General features: G+C 27.7%; 1 protein-coding gene across 1 annotated transcript; it reads right to left on the bottom strand.

The window, feature by feature from the left end:
• Positions 1-3,747: 3,747 nt before the first annotated feature.
• LOC111042279 (TRPL translocation defect protein 14) lies at positions 3,748-20,387 on the bottom strand. The gene is made up of 11 exons (XM_022326827.1): positions 20,342-20,387; positions 7,781-7,848; positions 7,682-7,719; positions 7,050-7,087; positions 6,324-6,452; positions 5,278-5,414; positions 5,076-5,216; positions 4,810-5,002; positions 4,538-4,745; positions 4,248-4,429; positions 3,748-4,120 (listed from the first exon to the last, which is right to left on the bottom strand). Exons 1-11 carry the CDS (start codon positions 20,385-20,387, stop codon positions 4,038-4,040), a joined length of 1,263 nt encoding a protein of 420 aa, XP_022182519.1. The 3' UTR covers positions 3,748-4,037.
• Positions 20,388-21,139: the final 752 nt, after the last annotated feature.

The raw sequence follows: 21,139 nt of genomic DNA, 5'->3' as shown, positions 1-21,139 counted from the left end.
AGTCTATATAACTATTTAAAAGCTAAATTGTATACATAATATGTTTGAATTTAGTAGATAATAAATATGTGTTTATTATACTATTATGTATACTGTATACCCTGTATAGGTATCATTAATTAATTAGGTAATGTGTAACGACGCCAAACCTATGTGAAATAGAGCAACAAAAATAATAATTGACACAAAACATTAAAAACGGTAACAATAATTTTTTGACTTTCATTCAGTGTTTTCCATTTAAAAATACAATAGTTTAATAATATACGAAAGTCAAAACTACATTAATAAAAACGTATACGTACCTACGTCGCACTCAGAGCAGTGTACTAAATGCATTTTCATATTTTCGATCAGATATAGGTACAAGCACGGATTAAGGGGGGCATGGGGCCATAGATCCTGGTCCACAACGGATATCGAACATAACTCATTAGTGGGCCACTGGCTGTACGTTTCCTATAATATATGGATAGTGGATATATTATTATTAATTAATATTGTTTGGCTCGGGGCCCAAAATTAACTTGAGCCGGGCTTGGATAGTTGTTGTTTCGTGTCTAAAGTCTTTATTGTAGGTAAACATGTAACAATGTATATTATAATAATATCCTTGTTTTTCTAATCGGTGGTAGTATAAACCCCTGGGAAAATTAATGATAATTCTTAGTTGAGTTAAGTTAAGTTGATACAAAACATTTTAAAACGTTTAAAGTCAATAGTTGTCCTAGTTTTTTTAAACTCTGTTGTATGGAAACTTATAAGTTATACATTGTTGTTACTTTAACAGTTTAACACTCCGAAGTATATACTTTACAATTAAGCTGATAGACAAATTCAGTAAAATGTTAAATCAACTTCTTTTATAACGTTTTATATGTTTTACATAAAAATCAGAAACGAATTAAATATTGCAGTAGTTGTCTGTAATGCTATGTTCTTTCAAATGATGTTGAAATACGAAAGACAGGTGATTGGAACGAAGAATGGATTTATATTGATTAAAACTTGTCGCACTAATGAAAAACAAAAATAATGTGTATGTAATCTTATCGGGCGTCTGACCAAGATAAGATTCGATGGTAAATTGACAACAATAATACGACAAATAACCCAATAATTATATGCGTACTGCGTACATTAAATAAATACCATTTGAAATTCCTTTCGATTTTAAATTATAATTAAAGTATCCAAAAATATGCAAAAAAAAGTTGTTCTACTCAATCGAGAATAATTTAGATCGTGGACAATATATTGTATGACAACTAACCAATTTGGACCCAAAGAAAAAAAACATGCAAATGTATAGAAATCCTAGCCCTAATAATAATAATAATAATAATAATAATAAAATTATTGTTATTGTCGATGGGATAGATATTTCGCAGTTGCTATTACGACATAGCAAAGTCATCGCTTAGTAAAAAAATACTGTCTGGAAGTTATATCTAAGTGACCAATGTCCATGCATAGGGTATAGAGCAGGGATGGCGAACCTTTTTGTATCAGCGTGTCAAATAAAAATTTTGGTTGGGTTTTGTTTTCCCTGCGCGTCAACTAGTTCGATAACCCTTCAATTTTTTTTTCAAAAACTTTATTATTTTCAAACTTTTACACATTCGTGTGTATCACTAAAATAGTGTGCGCGTGTCATAGGTTCGCCATCTCTGGCATAGAGTATGGGTGGTAATGGGTAAAGTGTAACTGGTGGCCAGTGGGTAAAACCATATTATCATTATGATATAACTACGTAAACATATTATGTTATAGATGAGTTTAGTCGTTCAACATTTATCATCTATTGATATATCGCATGAGGCGGCGGTGTTATCTATAACGTTATTACTAAATAAGCAGATAGGTATACCTAGGTAGGCATAATAGCTATACCTGCCTCATAGCTATAGGGTTATCGAAGAGATTCTCTGTTGTTGTGCAGGCTGCAGTAGTCAGAGATCAAATTTCCAACGCGTGCGACGACTGATGAGATATTACGCGCCTAAATGTCTGATTTATACCTCGTTTGATTGAACACATAATACAACTATAAAACAATACAGTATTGCTACGTGGCATACTTAAGAAATATAAATATAAATTATATCATATACATAGGTACATCAGCAACTAATTGTAGACTGCCTATTATACGTTATTATTTATTTTATTTAAGCCGTACGATGCAATTATTTACCTGCAATCAGTGCAATCCGTAGTCCGTGCATTCCCTACCTAATCTGTACCTATTGGCTATTTGCACAACTAATTACGCGAATATAATATAATCAGTCGTCTACTCGGGTTTATTATAAGGACTATACAAAAATATCCATGATCGTAGCCCACGCTGCTGGCATAAAAACAAACGTACAAATCGTCTCTTTCTCGACATAATCATATTATTATAGATTTGTGATATTATTGTTGTTATATTATTTAACCATGATTTGGTATTTGGTATAGAATCGTTAAACACACCATATATCGTCCATACCTGCAATTACTTGCAGGGGCGTCATGTTCACGTGGGAGCGGGGTGAGAGTGTCATGGCTCTCCTCCCCCTTTTACCTTATTTATGTTAGTTATAAATTGAAACCAAATAGTTAATTTAGGAACCTTTAACTTTCTAACTTTAGTTAGTGCCCATCATTGCCTGCAGTAGTATATTGCCCACCGCAACAGTGCAACGTGAAACCAATGCAAAAAATTTGAGCCGGGAAAAACTAAACGTAGCTTACAAAATAATAATATAATTAGTGACGTATTCGGTGTAAGCTTGAGCTGTATTTCTTAATTGGCGATACACACATGAACCTCATATAACTTTACAGAGGCTTCAACTCATAATACTTGACACTTGTAATAGTATACTAATAAATAATAATACACTATCTACACTATTTGTGTTTGCGTCTGCGATAAAGGACGGTAACAAATTCCAAATAATAAGTAGTAATAATAATTATCGTTTATTTTATATTACGCCTTCAAAGTGATCCTAGTATCCTACACGTGGACTTTTGGGAGGCTATATTGTGGCATGAACGTAACATTTTTATTTTGATGAATCTGAAAACTACGACAGCGAATTTCTACGAGTTGAAAAAATATAAGCGAATAAGTTTGACGTTATTATTCATTATTATTTTTCAAACAAATAATAAAAAAATCTACGTCAGATCTTAAGCGTTTAAAAACACGCTTTGAACATAAAAATAAATATTTCTTCGAGCTCCACAACGCACGCATAACAAAAATTAATGAGACATTATTAATTTTGAAAGAAGACGATTAGCAATACCGACTGCCGTGGTCACGGCGCGGTGTTTAAAATAAAATAAGTTTTGAATAGATTGCCAAAACAAAACAGAAAATGAGCTTGGCATTGTTCCAACAAGATGCGTTAGACAATCAAAAAAACCACGCTAACCACATTCAAAAAAAGTGTGTTGGTACCTATTTTTGACTGTGTGAAATAATACTTACGTAGGAAAACGTTACCAGGTGTCAAGTTTGTAGACATTATTAGTAATTAAAGTAAATAAGTAAATTCAAACCACTAGCATTTCATGGCATTCAAGTGCATTACAAATATAGGTACTCATCGTTTCTTCAATTGACATTAACCAATATCGCGGGAAATCCAAATAATAAGCAGTTGAGTTAGATATATTTTAAAAATAGTTTCTTATAATTACATTATAAGATTTATCTAAAAAATAATAAATAAATAACTTACTACCTACAGTAATAATTTAATATATTGTACCGGTTGCAAAAAAAAAATTATAATAATTAAGATAAAACTATAGCAAATTTAAAGAAAAATAATGCATATATGTAAGTATGAGTAGTTTGTGTAACAGACTACATAAAGTACCTAGATTAGTAAATTTAAAATCTATTAATAACAATTTTAACTGGAAATTTTGTATACTACTTAACAAAACATAAAAAAAAATGAATATTATACAATGATAAACATCTAGAAACAAAATTGTAATACTATATTAAAAATGTAAAAGCAAAGTCACTATTTCCTTAGTTTTCCGTTTGTATGAATGTAACTAACTTGGTTGGTTTTATGATCACCTATATTTAGATCTTCGTCTGGTCCTAAAAAAAATGTATAAAAGTTGCTACAACTATATTATCTTAAATAAAAATCTAATACTGCCTAATTTCACATACCTAAAACAACTAAATTTTACTCCTAAACAATCTCTAGTAAAATGAAAATTACCTTTCAAGTAGTGACAAAAATTTTTTGATTTGTCCCAATCTTCAACAAGTGACAAGTTAAACATGGAATAAGCTGCGTTTCCAGTAACCTCCGCTTCAATGTCTAGGAATTTTGGTAAACGATCAAGCAGCTCTTGGTCCTCAAGAGCAGAATATGTCTCAAGTAACACTAACCCTTCACACCTAATAACAGATAAAAAAATTAAATTTACTATTGATAAAAAAACAACACAAGAATACAGGATATCCAGTGAAAATATAAAGAAGTTTTTAAAGTCATTAGTCACAAACCTTTTATGACAAGGTTTACAATAAATGTCCAGTTGGAAATACTGATTATAGTGTATAAAACATCGCCTTTTTTTATAGATTGGATAGTGGGTTTCATCTTTTTGAGACAACAGATTCACATAGTCCCTGTGACTTAGCTGTGTTTTTACTTCTATTACTTGGCCACGGACCCGAGGCCTACGAATCGTATGTGTATAATTCCAATGACCTATAAACAAGCAAAATTTAAGTCATAGTTAGAGATGTTGTGTAAGTATAGATGGATAAAAAACCTTTTTGTCCTCGTTTTCGTAAGCGAGCTTGCATATTTTTAGTGTATGTCTGCAAGTAATTGTGTACGACATCAAAATCTTGAAATGGAGGGAACAACTGATCATTAGGCAGATACTTCACTAACCATTTACGTTTTTTCGAGTTTGTAGCTAATCGATCACCAGTGTCTAGGCCCAATTTCTGACAAACAGCCTTATAAAATATAAATAAAAGAATAAAAATATACTCAGGGACCATCAATAATTAATTTAATGTAAATATTTACAGCTATCATTCTGCATATTTTATTTTCAAAATCTGATGAATTATCAATGACATCAAAATATGGGTGTCCAATCCATGATGCTGACGCTTTAACATCTAGACTTTTAGCGAGAGACACGTCCTCTCTCCTGCTAGTATGATCCTGAAATAGATATTAAATTTATTTATTTTAAACATTATGTAAGAGTTTATTACGTTTTTACCTCGGTCGTATAAAAGTCTTCAGCCCCACATGCAGCAGACACCATGTGAATTATTTGATTGTAACGATTGTCTCTCAAATCAACCATGTTCAAACCGTTTTCTTTCATTATCAGATCCCATTTATTAGTAGGTATATCTATAAAAATAAATGGTTAATTGTTCTATATTGTTTATTTCAAACAATTGTACAAGTGTTGAGGAAAAAGAGTAATGTTTTCACTTTTTGGGCTATTCTAATGACATATTTTACGGTCTACTAATTTTTAACTATCTAGAACATTTACCTACATGCGACCAAAAAAAAAAAAAAAAACAGAATCACATGTATAAATATTTTTTTGTACTTTTAACAATTGAATAATGCAATGTAATATTTTATCATGAACTTATTGAATTAGTCGAACAATACAAAACTAATTATCTGCAAATATAAACTGTTTCACTGATCAAAAATAAAAAAAAGCAATTGAAAATATAATCTATAAAACCTATAATAATTTCATTAAATAGCAATATTGCTGTTGATAAATGATTATTATAAAAATAATTAAAAATATATTCCCTCCCTCATCTCACAATCTAAAATATCAAATAACTTTTGAAAAATATAAAAAGTCTTTACCGGATGTTATGATTTAAAATCATGTATTAAGAACAATTTGAAGTATTAAGATTACCAGAATGTAAACAATAGTATACCACTATACCACACATGTACATGTTTTATATTTTATAAATCATCAATAACATGACATACATAATACTATTACAGAATTGTCACATTTACTCAATTTATTGTGTTAAAAATAAAAAATAAAACAATGCAATTTTTTTTTTGATTTGTGTATCTGATAAAATAATTTAAATAATATTATTAATATTTAAAAAATATTATTTGATAATTTAAATTGTTTGAGTTTTTATAAATCTATTGAATCTTATCTCTTTTGTTTTAATAATAATAACCATACTTCTAGTCGCCAACACTATTTTATGCTTTTTATTTATATTTATAATATCATAATATAAATAATTTTTGTATTACATGCGGCAGCATCCATAGCACCTCTGTCACAAATGATTAGACAGTCTTGGTCACATGATTCCCCCAGTTCAAAAAACGTATTTTCTATTTGTAACATACATCTGAGAAGGTTCTCTTGAAATTTATGGGCTGTAACAGAAAGCAAAAATAATATTATGAGGCTAATGACAATAATTTCCAAGGACATGACATGTCTAAATAGCATCAAGCTTAACCGCATAGTCTCATCATTCCATCGGTATGCATTACCCCCTCCCCCCATGACTTGATAATTTGTGAGGCTTTTAAAATCAATATTAATATACGAAAAGTAACATGAGACTATTTCAAAGGGGGTGTAATACAAATATTATATGCGATTATAATAGAAATATATTATATCACATTGCGAATTTATGATGACCTACTAAGCTAGATTGAAATGCAGCTTAGGGATTGCTAAATAATTCATGGTCGCAATAAAGGAGGTGTGTTAATTTTATTGCTGCATTGGAATAACAATTTAAAAACAGACGAAATACGACGTACCTATACGGCATAATAAGCAATAGGGCGAAAATAAAAACAGTCATGCCCAGTGTAAAAAACACACCATTATGACTGAACTTGATGGTTGGCCAAAAAAAACCGTTTTTTATCCTCACATTAAAGGATACAATTGAAACTCACGTATAGCGTGACTAAGACAGATAAACGATCATTTATAATTATTTCGAAATGTATTACCTTCGTCGTCGCTTAATTCTGAAAATTTGATACCTCCACTGTAAAAAAAAGAAAAATTTTAGGTAAATATTTAAACCAATCATATATACCTAATTTTACTCTTACTACACAATTTTAACTATTCAGATGCATCAGGTTAAGCACAAAGTTAAGCAATATTTTTAAATTTAACCGATTTTAAGGTTTTATAGTATTGTAAATAAATAATTATTCGTAATATTTTATTTTATTTTAATCTATAAATGATAATGGTGTAAATTTTACTTTATTTATTTTAAATCACACCTCTGGTAAATGTTAACACAAGACGTTTGTGAAATAAATGGAAGATAAAATGTTAAGATTTAATTTATCATTAAATAAAAATAATCATAGAAATTCTATAAACTGATACTTGTAACCAATTTTGGACTAATTTGAAGTCACTTTGATTTAAAAATTATTTTGACAAATTATAAAAACGATGATAAATACCATCAAATATTTGACAGTTAAATTTGTAATGTAAACTCGTATATAGTACCACACTCGTTGCTCGTATATAGTATACACTCGCACCTTTAAATTAATGTAAATGAATCATTAAAATTGAAAAAAAATATTTTGTCACTCTTAGGTATAAATATTATTACCTTAATAGAACATTAGCAGTCTCTGGAACTCTGTAAACCTAAAATATATCAAAATTCAACAAGAAATTTTAGAAAGGAAATAATAGTTTTAATATTTACCTTCCATCCTAAATTCTCAAAGAATGTACATAATCGTGACTGTCCCGTTGTCTTGCCACCACAAGGGCCTAAATTTAACAAATTACACAAGTGTTATATTTTTCAAAATTAAAAAATTAATGCTAACATTTACATTTTAATAGAGTATATTACTAGTTTTGTAACAGTGATGAATTATTCAAATTATAGATAACCCAATAAATTATGATAGTGAAATTTATCGAATAACATTGTTATCGACAGCAAACAATACTAATCAATTTGCATTTTTAAAGACTACAATACGCCTGAGAGTATAATTTAATTAGGTAACGTATACCGTATTTGTTTCTTTATGGTATCACAAAAAAGAATCGACTTAAAAAAAATCTGTAACATTAAAATGTATACTAAAATATAAATACATGGTACCTACATCGTTATATTATATTAAATATATGTTTATTGTTTATATTACTCATTTTGGGAGATTGTGAAACATTGATTAATGTATAATTTTACTATAAATCTATCAAACACGAGGATTTAACTAAAATTAGTAGAATATAACTAAACTAAAACAATATAAGTCACTATTAGGTTGATATATTCATTAAATATTAACATTAGAAACTGAATATAATTATGTTTTGTTAATAAAAAAATAATTGTGTAAGTTTGTATAAAAAGAGACAAAAGCATTTGTTTGTATTTTTAAATATATACATTATAACGATGGTATTATACAATTACAATGGTATATTTTTGGTCATTCATGCACGTTGGAAAAAAAATAAAAATAATGAACGAGAATATTTAAATATATGAATTATGAAGCACACGCATGATTTATGATCATGACAATAATTGTGCAAGTGTATCTGTTAGTCAGTAAGGTAGGTTACAACTTACTCGTATAAGTATATTTGCCATTACTTTACCTTTGTGTGATAACTACAGAAATAATTTACGACAAACCTTGAAATATATTAAGCACAAATATACAATAATTATGAAGCCAACAGGTTCAAAATTTAAATATTTACTTTAAATTGTATTAAGTTGTGACATGCACAATAATTATTAATAACGAAACGTATTATATTATGTAGATATTTAGTAGGTAAGAAATAGAAATTCGTTTTTTAATTTGAGCAGGTAAGCACCTATTATTGCTAATAATATTATAACAGGAGAAAATATTTAAAATTTTAAAATAAAAAATATTAATTAAGACTTTTAAGAAGCAACTAATTAAGTATTTTTATAAGATACGATTATAAAGTACGTACAAGGTACAACTTTTAAACAAATTCTACTGCTATACCTTGACTATTTTGATGAGCATTTCATAATTGTATCAGCAATTTCGGATTTTACAAAAATATTTAATTATTGAATTAAGTAGTTAAGTAATAACTATAGTGAATATTTTTGGTTGATAGTTTAACAAAAATTGTACATTATTACGAAAAATAATACGATTAAATTAATCATGAAAAAAGGATACAATAGAACAAAGCAAGAGAGATGAAATCTGAAGATAAATATTGCAATCAATAATTAAGGTTAAAAAAGCGTAATCACAAAAAGTATAAATAGCGTATGATTATAATTATATTATAAGTAAGACTTAAGACTTTAAATTACTAGGTATGTCAAGTACTATTTTTAAACTAGACATTATAATTTCCAAAACAAATAAGTACTTTTTGTTAAGTTTTGATTCAATAAGTAAAAATGTATTTTTTGTTTTGTTAGATGAATTGAGTATTCATATCAATACCACATTAATAACCTTTGGAACCTTCACGCAGCCTTTTCGAAATAAATGTGTTTTATTTAAAATACTGTTAATTGATTCAAGGTATAAAGAATCTATATTTACTAATTAGTTAATAAATTAAAGTGAATAATATAACAAAACTTATTTAATTGATATATTAAGTTTAATTTAATATTATATTAAATAGGGGAACTAAGTAATTGTTGGATTGTATTAAATTTAAGCCAATAAAATATTCTGAAATAAGATTCTAATTAAATAATAGAGTACGTAGGTAATTTGAATAATTATCATAATAATTAAAATACAGTTAATACAATTTTTAAATAATTGATTGGTAGGTATTCTTAAATTATTTCGGTTTGGGCAATAAATAATTTGTTGTATTCAATGCAACAAAGTTTTCCTATCCATATTTATATATAACATATTTTCTCATAAATTACAATTCATAATAATAATATTATTATTAGAATCACAAAGTTTATGACACAAAGCAACCACAAAACAGATTCAAATTAGTAGACCGTTTGATGTGTTTGAATTTAATTATAACTATTATGTAACGTAGTATTGAATGTACCAATATAAAAATATTTTTTTTTTTCAACGGAGCTATCGTCTATAATCAAGTTATATTAATTTGAACGTAAAAATGAAAAACAACTATAATTATTGCATTACGTTTTTAAAAAACGAGCAGAGATAACTATATACTATACGCGTGACAGATGTATTATACGTAAACTGTAAGGCCGATAAAAAACAAAAACAATCAGGCTAATGACCATAGATGAATCCTTAGCTCAAAAAAAAATAAAAAATATCATTATAGTGAAAAATAAATCGATAACATAATTATTAAAGGTCGTTAGGTATAAAAAAAAACACAAGGTCGAAATTTAGACGTCGTACCAATTATAATAATATTGGTTTGTTTACAAAAAATATTTTGAATAAATATGAATAAAGCTATTCCTAATTTTTTGTTTTTTTTTACACTTGTAAAAATTTATTACAAGACGATGTGATTAGATTATTAATATGACATATGGATGCACACGGTCATGTATGTTTAATTAGTAATTACCATTTAATTGTTTTAATAGTCCCTCAACCTACCAGTACTAACGTAGACATACGTATAAACTTATTCAGAGTGTATGAGTTTTTTTTTCAATGCCACGTGAATTGTGCATACATTTTTACGACACTTTTTAAATAATTGATCTGAATTCAAAATTGTAAATATTTACGTAATAAAAATATTGATAATTTGGGTTAGTCATCGGCATTGTAAATGACACATAAAGAGAGCTACCATTCTATTATATTATTTGTACAGATACTTGAATTATAAAACTATAGCATACTACCAAAATTAAACACTTGTTGAAATAAAAATACATACATTTGAAAAATGAATATTTATCAGGGACTAATGACTAACAAAGTTAAGAGCGGACAATGTATATGTACATGAAGTAGTAAATTAATTTTAGAGAAGTAGAAAAATTATAATATATAATGCTACTATATGTTAACATTATTCATATATTATGTTAAAATAAATAATAATAACCGATGGACTATAGCTATCATAATATACATATTCTTTAAAGCACGTATCATAATTTTAAGTTATAATGACTGATAATTTTAATTTTAATGGTCTTTAATTTGTATACGTAGATACCTAATGTAACATAATAAATATTAAATATAAAGTAATAGACGATATAAATGATGATGATGATCTTCAAAACGAACCGTACAATATATTATAGTATATATAACATTATATACTATACACCCAGAATATATGTTAACACCCATATGATACTGAAATATATTTTTCTAGTAACATACTTTAAGTAGATACGTGTAGGATATGTTGTGCATACACTTATTACAACCAGTTTATTTGTTATTGATATGCTTTAGCATGAGCCACTATATTAGCAGTTAATGGTTAATAGTTAATAGTTTATTGACTTTATTTTAAAATTTTAATCCTAATTCGCGGCGTTTCAGATAGGCAAACTACAATGTGTTATTGCATTTTTAAGTTTATAATATTATGATTATTATGTTGATAAACATTATAATGATGAGCACTGACCTATTATTATAACTATTTTTTTTTGTTCTGTTGAATGTTAATTAATTATAAAACTGAATTCCTTGAATTATCTTATATGTAGGTTACCAAGTAGTTACTTTATACCTATATCGGAAATCGTATTGCTTTTGCTAAGGTAGTTACTTGTTATTGGAACAATTAAATATTTATTGTTAAATAACTATTTTTCTTCTTGGTTAAAAAAATGGTACACTGTAGTTTGGTCGATATAAATATCCAATGATATGGTGGTACAGGTATTAATTTAATATTGCGGCTTATAGTCAATCCTTCTACAGAATTCAAACTGATTGAACATTGGTACAGATGAAGCATATCGTATACATTATATAACACAATATTATCAACAGGTGTAAATAACTACATAGTTTTACAATAATACAAATTAGAATTCAAATAAAATTGTATAAACTGAATTAGTATTTGCATTAATAATTCAGTTATTCCAACAATATGGACAGTTCACATTATACGACACTAATAAATATTCATTTTCATGTGTACCGCATTTAAAATGTCATTAAAGAGTAATTGATTTCATTTCTTTTTGTCAAATAAATAAGAAGATAAAAGCTTATTACAAAAATAGAAAAGTAACGTAAATTAAGAATGTAAAGGTACAATGAAACATTTTAATCAATATTTAACATTGCTAGTGGTTTTTGTAGCAAATCTGAACTAGCTGGTATTTTAGGGGTTAAACGTAATCTAATCCTAGTAATCTATTTAATATTTAGGAAAACTAAAAAAAAAATATCGGGAAAACGAGAATAATTAAACATCAGAAGTTTTTGCTGTTACAGAAACCGATGTAACATATATGTAAAAAATGATCAGCTTTTGATAAAATCAATTTTAGATTCTCAGAGCAAGAATGAATATAAGTAATGATTTTAATATGTGAGTTAAAATATATTCAACCAACCGTAGTACTTATAGAAAATGGCACTTTTTGCTCTTTTTCATATATAACACAAAAGTTAAGATTGTTTAATCACGGAATATGGAAACAATAATCACAAAAAAATCATTTTTCAAAAATCCATATAACTAATAAATTTTAAAAATGGATACTAAAAGGACTATAAACTATAATGGACAGCTAGATTATTTTTTCCTTATACCAATGGTGATAAATATATTTATATACATCCACCTTGGTTTTCACTATATTTTACCTAAAATTGTATCAATCTAAATCAAGGTTAATACGCCATAGCATTGTAATTTAAAAGTATTACTTATTAACTAAAAAAATTCAAAATTTATACATATATATATATATATTTGGTTTTGGATATGCATAGATACATCAAGATAAATAAAAAAATTTTCTGGGAGTATTTCGAAATTGTTTTAACGAATTAACGTTCGAACCATATATGTTATACAAAATAAAGAAGCTTTAAACAATTAATATTGGATATTACTTTGTTAGTTAGGTATTGCTTATTAGTTATTAATAATATTTATTAATTATTTGTATGACATGATTCGTTACTAATTAGTCGTTACCCAGGGCTAGCATAACAATTTTAGAAAATATAAAAATAAATTATAATTCTATTAGAAAAAAAAATATTGTTAGAACCGATAAACATCAAATGATTATTATTTATTACATATTATCTCAATTTTTTTTAGTAACTACTTATTTAAAAAGTAGAATTATCTATATAAATATTTTAAAGTAGTATCTATATAGTGTCGCATACTCGTATGCATAATACAAATATTATAAAAATAAAAATGGTAATAAGATGTTATGATTTTATAACATATGAATAAATTTGATGAAATTAAATAAAAAATAAAACAGAAATTCCCTTGGTAAAAATTTACAAATTCACACAAGGTAAAAACTATCATTATTGTCTTAGAAAAAAGACTATTTATGTATTTCTATTTTCAATTTATAGACTGTATAAGGTATAGTTATAAATATGATATAATTTAATTTGTGAAATGTATATTTATTTATTACTTTAATTCTTGCAATACTATGTAGGTGAATAAATAAAATAAAATAAAGTATTTCATTGACGAAAAAACATTCATTTTTCTCACAACAAAAAAATTTTAATTTTGTTTTAGTTGTTATTATAATTTTTATGAATAATTTTATTTGAGAACAATTTTATACATAAAACTTAGGTTTTTTTATATTATATTAACACGTATTTCAAGATTTACCTGGTACCGGTATTTTAGTACATTTTTAGACGGAGTAATTTACTGGAGTTTTTGATTCACTTTAGATAATTATATACTGTAATATATCTATAATAATGTCTTATGCTAAACCAGTCTTACTCCTACATTTAGAGTTTTTTTTAGAGTATTTCTGAACGCGGAGCAATTCATTCATTGGTTAAACAATGAAGTGCAAATAATAATTTGGTTTTCGTGTCTTTCATTACACTTTTTACAGAAAAAAATCTTCAATGTTCAAGATGATTTATAGTGGAAAGTCAAATTAAGTTTGAATATTCTGGTGAGGAAAAGGGGGGGGTAAATTTTTTTTATATAATACAGCTGTTGTCGATGAGAAAAATTGATTTTTTTGTGTAATTCATAAAAAAAAAAACCTAAAGCCTTGATGCCTTTTCACAATACATATATATTAGTATTTTCTAAAACCTAACCAAACCTAACCTTTTATAGAAAATATTATCTATAATATTTTAAGCTATCTTTTTGTTCTTATTATAGAAATGTATATTTTTTTCGTTTCATATTGATTAAATTTAGTTTAAAAGGTTGAACAAATACATTTAAATATTTAATACAAGGTTTACCTAATTTGTTCTTACAGCAATTAATAAAATCAAAAATCCATCGTCACAAATCTTCAAAGCGTTTGAAGTTTCAATTTTAACAAACATCACAATCATGGAAATTCGCAAATTATTTTGTAAGTAGGTGGAAATTCATAAAATTATACATTTTAATATTTAAGGTTCCTCAAAATTGTTCTTACAAGAATAAAAAAATTAAGTTTGGCGAAAAGCCACATTGCACTTTTATGAGCGTAACTGAATATTTATAAGAAAAAAAAAACGTTAAACGATTTCAGTTGTCTTATTAAAATTCAAAAGATTTCATTGTTATTCAAATCAACATTTGGGTACTCGTGCAGTATGCGACCTACCGGCAAATATGATATAAACACCTACTTGTCATAGTTACTCTTATATTATATTAATATGTTATATTTTTATTTCATTTTATAAAGAAAAAGTACCAGTGACATGCAAGCGCCATTAGTGACATAAATTACTAAGATAAACATAATGGTGATTCAATTATTATACTATATAATACCTAAATAGCTATTGTGATAACTTTAAATATCCACTAATACAAATAATACCTAATTTACCTTTAGATATAATATATAATAATAATTTTAGACCGTGTTATGGACACCTCGCTGTGATAAGCAACATATATGTGTATTAGTCTAACATAACTAACCTAAAAATAAAAATAAACGTCAACTAATATAGACATGGTGGCGGTGACGGCCAATGAAATTGCAATTATCATAATTTAATGTAGCTCTTAATATTTTTCACTCAATTTTTAAATAGAAGTACATTTTTGCAAACATTGATCTAGTGACAGCTGTTCGACATATTAATTTATTAAAAAACCAATTACATTTTATTAGAGAAAATGTCCTGACTGAATTTAACAAATTATTTATTGGCCTTAATAAAATATTGAAAGATTTTAAATTCACCATAAGCATAAATGCCTAAAATTATCCAAGCGCCAAACAAACCCATTTAATAATATACAAGCAAAAGATTCCAAAGAATATTTTAGAATTACTCTATTCATACTCTTTTTGATTTGTCTGTACAACTAAATGATCATTTTGTTAATCATCAAAATGTCATAACTGGATTTAAAATGTAGTAAGTTAAAAGTACAACATTTGATGATGAAAACCAGAAAGAACTTGTCAAGTTTTATGCTAACGACGTTAATGATTTAGATCACAAGATGAATAGAAATCACAAGTTATTTTATGGAATCATTATTTGGATGAGTGTAATATACAATAAAATATTGCAAATTCAAAGACTGAATTAACGTAAGTAATCCAAATGTATATAAACTATTATATTTAGCACAACACGACAATTAATTTGAAGTTTTATGAGATGACATAAAAACAACAACAAATTATAACGTATTAAAATACTTGATAATCTTCGGCAATACATTAAGTAAATTTAGTTTAAAACATTGTTATTAATCAATAATTAGTACCAAGTTAAACTACGGTAAACGCCCGTAAAGTTTTTTGGTAGGTAGCATATACTACACAAAACACGAGTACCATTTGCTATAGCCTATAGGTAGGTAGGTACTCGATGAAATTTTCAAAATATGTGAACTAACTTAAAGCTACTTACCTATTCACAGAAATTTGAAATGTTGGGCAATTTTTTTTTAGTGTTGATTAAAATGTTTATGCTCAGTAAAAAAAGCTTGAATTTTTATGCAAGATCCCTTATCTTTTTTTTAATGAATATTTAAGTTCAAATTTTAACAACTTTTCATAATAACAAAGAATTAGCAAATTATTTTTTAGTTAAAATTCCATAAGAGTTTCAATATTTCTAGTTTAAGTTTGTATAAACAAGATTTCTTATAAGTATTGTTCTTTTCAAAAATATAATAATATAAATGTAAAATATACGTTTTATATTTCGAGGTTACATTTTGACGAAATTATGTTCGTTTATCTTAGGTATTAGCATAATAGTAAAATTCATTACATCATAATAATATCATAAATTATTTTAGTAATATTATGGGCTTACAGGCCGTTTTTGCTCAGAATCGTTTTTCGTAGATATACAATGATTATTGAATTCAAATTTAACATATCTATTACAGTGACTCTCTAGTCTCTATAGACACCTAAAGTGTCACCTATTCGATTTTTTTCGTTTTAATTCCGATTTTGTCGACATTAGAACTGAAAATGTTCGTTAAAATGAATGTAAAAAAATGTAAACGTACATTTTTATACTAGATTATAATGTTTCTGTAAAAAAACTTGTGTTGTACCTATTATGATTACTAGCCTTAGCTATTAAAATTTAAAATGTCTAATGTAATCGTATCGTTCTACCGTAAGTCGATATTGACTAAGCAGCTATAATAATATAATATAAAATAATATTTTAATAGTTTTAGGTACTAAACAATAAAAATCCATTATACATAATACATAACATTAATAAAAATTGAAAATCACTTCTAATCTAACGTACGGTACAGATTAATTGTTTTTGATTTGAATAAACTTTTACATTTTACCATGGATTGCAATTTTTTTGTTTTTCATAACAGAGTGAAATTTACTGTGAAATCCAGACTTACGAGCATCCAATCAATAAAATAACGTTGCAAATATTGATACATTATCCCAACCATTAAAGTTGCCGGGGGATTACTATTTATAATCTTTAATTACCTTTTACTATTTGTATTAATTAATGATAGGTAAATAATATTTTTGTTTCACTGGTAGTAATTTTTTATATTACCACTTATCTACCTATATAATACCTATGCTAGCATTCACAGAAAAGACCAACGTAATTTCCCGATTTCCAATGTTTACTTTACGACTTTACCATGAAACTTAAAAATACTGTTATCCTCTCTTTTTTATACAATTATATGGTATTTACAATTAAGGAGTGCTGTAGCCAGGGAGGCTTAAAGGCTTAAGCCCCTCCCGAAATATCAAACTTACAATACCCTGTAGTATCCTAGCCCTAACAATGAAATATTATAGCCCTCCCCCCCCCCCCCCCCCAAAAAAAAAATATACCTCTATCTCTATACAACAAAATCTAATTTGTAATTATTACTCTATTACTATTGTAAAGATGAATAAAGAAATCCTAAAATTAAATTGTTGTTACTCCTCTAATGTCACACCTAGTATTAGTACCTACCTAGTAATATACATCATATAAGGAAATTAATGATAATACCTTTTTTGTAGAATACTTGAACACGGCTAAAAAAAACAACAAATACACGTATTACGCATTATAAGAACTAAGATGTTACCCTCGATAATACAACCACAACTATAATAAAATTAAAAAAACGAAAATCACGATTGCACTCACAAAGCGTGCTGGATAACGCACACAATGAAAAATATACCTAATCGATCTACTACCTACCTGGATAAATTATACCTAGGTATATAAACAAACAAATTATTAAACCCTAACAAAACAAAAAAAAATTCAATGTTAACCTTGAGATATGTTTACCTAATATATTCGTTCAATAAATGGTTAAAACTTATAAGTTATAACTCATAAGTAGACGTACACCTATAATACCGCGGGTATACCATATTGAATATTTGAGTACCTGTCGGTTTGTTTTTTTTCCGAACATAATTTATTATATAGTACGATTGAGAAAAAATCTTCTAATTTATGACCTTTAAAATATAATATAATATAAATAATAAAACTTAAATATATACATTTGACACGCTGTCCTCATTTCTCAGTAAATGTGTATGTTTCTTTCATGCAGAGTGTATCATCTAATATAGTAATATATCTTATATCGTCATGCACCTGGTTTAGTAAAAATAAATTTCAAAGAAATTAAATAATACAAATCTTTATAAAAATGTTTTATTTTTTTACAAAACATTTCTTATGACCGCAGTTGTACCAACAACAAAATCAAGTGATAACTATATAGACTTTGAACTACCTATAATAAATTGTAGTGTTCAAAAAATACTTTGCTGTAGTAGGCGTTAAGTGAGTAGCTGAAATGGATGTGTTAAATTTGAATTCAATGAAATATCATTGTATACCAAAAACGATTCTAAGTAGAGACGGTGTGTCAGACAGGATATTTTATATTATATTAATATTGCTAACAACAGATAGGTTGAATTCGTTTTTGCCAAAAAAATTGCATTTGCATATTTATTGATAATATTATACTAAAATTATCAGTGATGTTTTTGGTTACAGTATGAACTACTTATCACCTTGTATTACATTTTTAAGCTATTGCTATAAAAATTGAACCTATCATACATTTTTACATTTCTTACTAAAAAATAATTTGGCCAATTTCGTGATTTTGACGAATTTTATCAAAATATTATCTTTAAATGCTAAGCTTAATCTGTGAGTACCTGTGTATTTTTGATAAGTAAATGATCAACTTATAAGGAACCTTGTATAATATTTCAAAAGTTTTTAGCAAAATGAATTATTTTTCGTCATTAATAGATAAAAAATTATATTCAATTTTTAAATAGGTATCTATAAATAACTCAAAAAATACAATTTTAAAAATTTGCTGAATATACAAAATGCTAATTTAAACATTAGGACAAACAATTAAGAATCTACGGTTGTTTGCGAGGTTATTCGTATTTGAATTACAACAAAATATAAAAAATCAATTATACCTATATTTTATAATAGTTACTTTAAGGGTGAAATCAAATAACAAAAAAAAATTAACTTCACTAAATGCTTGTAAAAAAGTATTGTGACTAATTATTTTTCAATATTTTTTATAGGTAAATAATTGAATAACTTATAATGAACATTTTATTAAATTGCTTTTAGAATCACCAAAATGTGTTTGGACATTTGGCATATTTTATAGAAAAGTCAACTAAATAAATTTGAAAATGTTGATTATTCAATATTCAAAATATATTGAAATAATTTATTTTCAAATAAATAAGGTTATTCGTTATTGAGTTTCATCAAAAAAACAAAATCGATTTTGCCGAATACTGAAGTTTTGAGCTAAAATTCCGATTTTTCTTTCATTGTACCGTACATTTCCTCGTTAAGGTTAATTGGTATTGCCAAATAAGTTGTGAACGAAATGTGCAATTTCCGCGAAAATCGACTTATAAGTATAGTAATTAATTATATAATATTATCGGTGGAAGAAGTCAATAACAATTAATAAGCAAACAGTTTTTGAAGGACTAACCCTCGAGTACATACCTATATGGCTCTATGTCACTATGTATGTTTTCCTATATACTATATTATACTAAAAATACGAGTGCTTCATGTTTGTACAATAATTTAGTCATAGGTAACTGGAGTTTAACAGACAAAATCGATTTGATTTATTAATTGGAAAACGCTGAATGGGCAAGACGGCGTAGTCAAAGTGCGGACGGTGGTGGGAAGTGGGCGAGACGGTTATTTAATTTTTTTCTTCCCCCTACCCCAGACACTTATTGCGTTAACGAAACGATGGAGCGGGGTGTTCCACATCCCCCGTAGAGGTATTTATACAAAACCGTCGAATTTATCATTGTGACCTTTGAGAAACCATTTACCATAATATCAGTATTTTGTAGACTCCAGACATCATACCTAACCATCCTTATGGGGATGGAAACGGAAAATTGTTTTGACAATTTCTCTGAACACGTAAGTTGATTTTTTCGAAATCTGGTGGGTAGGATGTACCAACGAAATGTACTTATCACGATAAAACCTTTGAGTCATGCCGATTAAATCAATTAAAAGCAATAGGCAACTACAAAATATTCAAAATACCCACGATACACGTGTGTGGGAAGGGGGGTCGTTCTTACCGCCGGTCAGTACGATTTTGTAGAGTTTCTTGATTTTGCCATCCATCGCGAATATTTTTGTGACGACGAGACGACGAGGGGAGAAGGACGAGACTGAACCGCGTGCAAGTGTTAACTGCTGCTTAACGACGGTTGTGGCGTGAGGACCATGTGACTTTTGTTGGCGGCGGCGGCGATGATGTCGTTCACTCGTTGTGTCCAAACTTGGAGGAGGCCATTCGCACGATGACGGAGGCGGCACACCGGTGATGTGAGCAAAACGACTGCTCGGATGGTTTTCCGACGGAATTCATTGCGCGCGGCAGTTGTTGTTACTATTATTATTCGCAGTTCGTATATTATTATAATTGTGATTGTTGCCGTCGCGTGTTTGCGGGAATTACAAAATGGCGAGAAAGAGAGAGGGAGAAAAAAACAAAAAGCTAAAAAAAAATGTATTTCCGCAGCAAAAACAAGCGACCGGACTAGCGCACGCGTGCGAATGTTGCGCGTCCTGGCTACAGACGACTGACGAGTGTGACCGCGTGCTCGCGTAATCGAGTACGGGGGCGAGACGATGAAGTGAACGAGAACGACCGCACTCGATTACGGTTCCTCGGGTGCTGCCGTGCTGGTGCTCGCTGCCGAGTGCCGACAATTGACAAGCCGCCTACTCCCGTCGATTATTATATTATTATTGGCCGCCGTAGTTCCAGTTTATCATTAGAATACAACTGATAATATTGGGTTCTGTTGTGATACCACGACTCTGTTATCCCTCCCTCCACAACATGAGCATAACAATTAACAGCTGTTGCT

This window comes from Myzus persicae, unplaced genomic scaffold (genome assembly GCF_001856785.1).
Source record: "Myzus persicae strain clone G006 unplaced genomic scaffold, MPER_G0061.0, whole genome shotgun sequence".
Classification (NCBI taxonomy): Eukaryota; Metazoa; Arthropoda; class Insecta; order Hemiptera; family Aphididae; genus Myzus; species Myzus persicae.
This window is presented reverse-complemented; position numbering and strand designations above follow the sequence as displayed.

Coding starts and splice junctions, on each gene's coding strand:
- LOC111042279 (XM_022326827.1), bottom strand. CDS start 20,387: ATGGATGGCAAAATCAAGAAACTCTACAAAATCGTACTGACCGGCG. Junction 7,088..7,681: donor ACTGCTAATGTTCTATTAAG/GTAATAATATTT, acceptor TTTTTTTTACAG/TGGAGGTATCAAATTTTCAG. Junction 6,453..7,049: donor AGAATTAAGCGACGACGAAG/GTAATACATTTC, acceptor TTTCTGTTACAG/CCCATAAATTTCAAGAGAAC.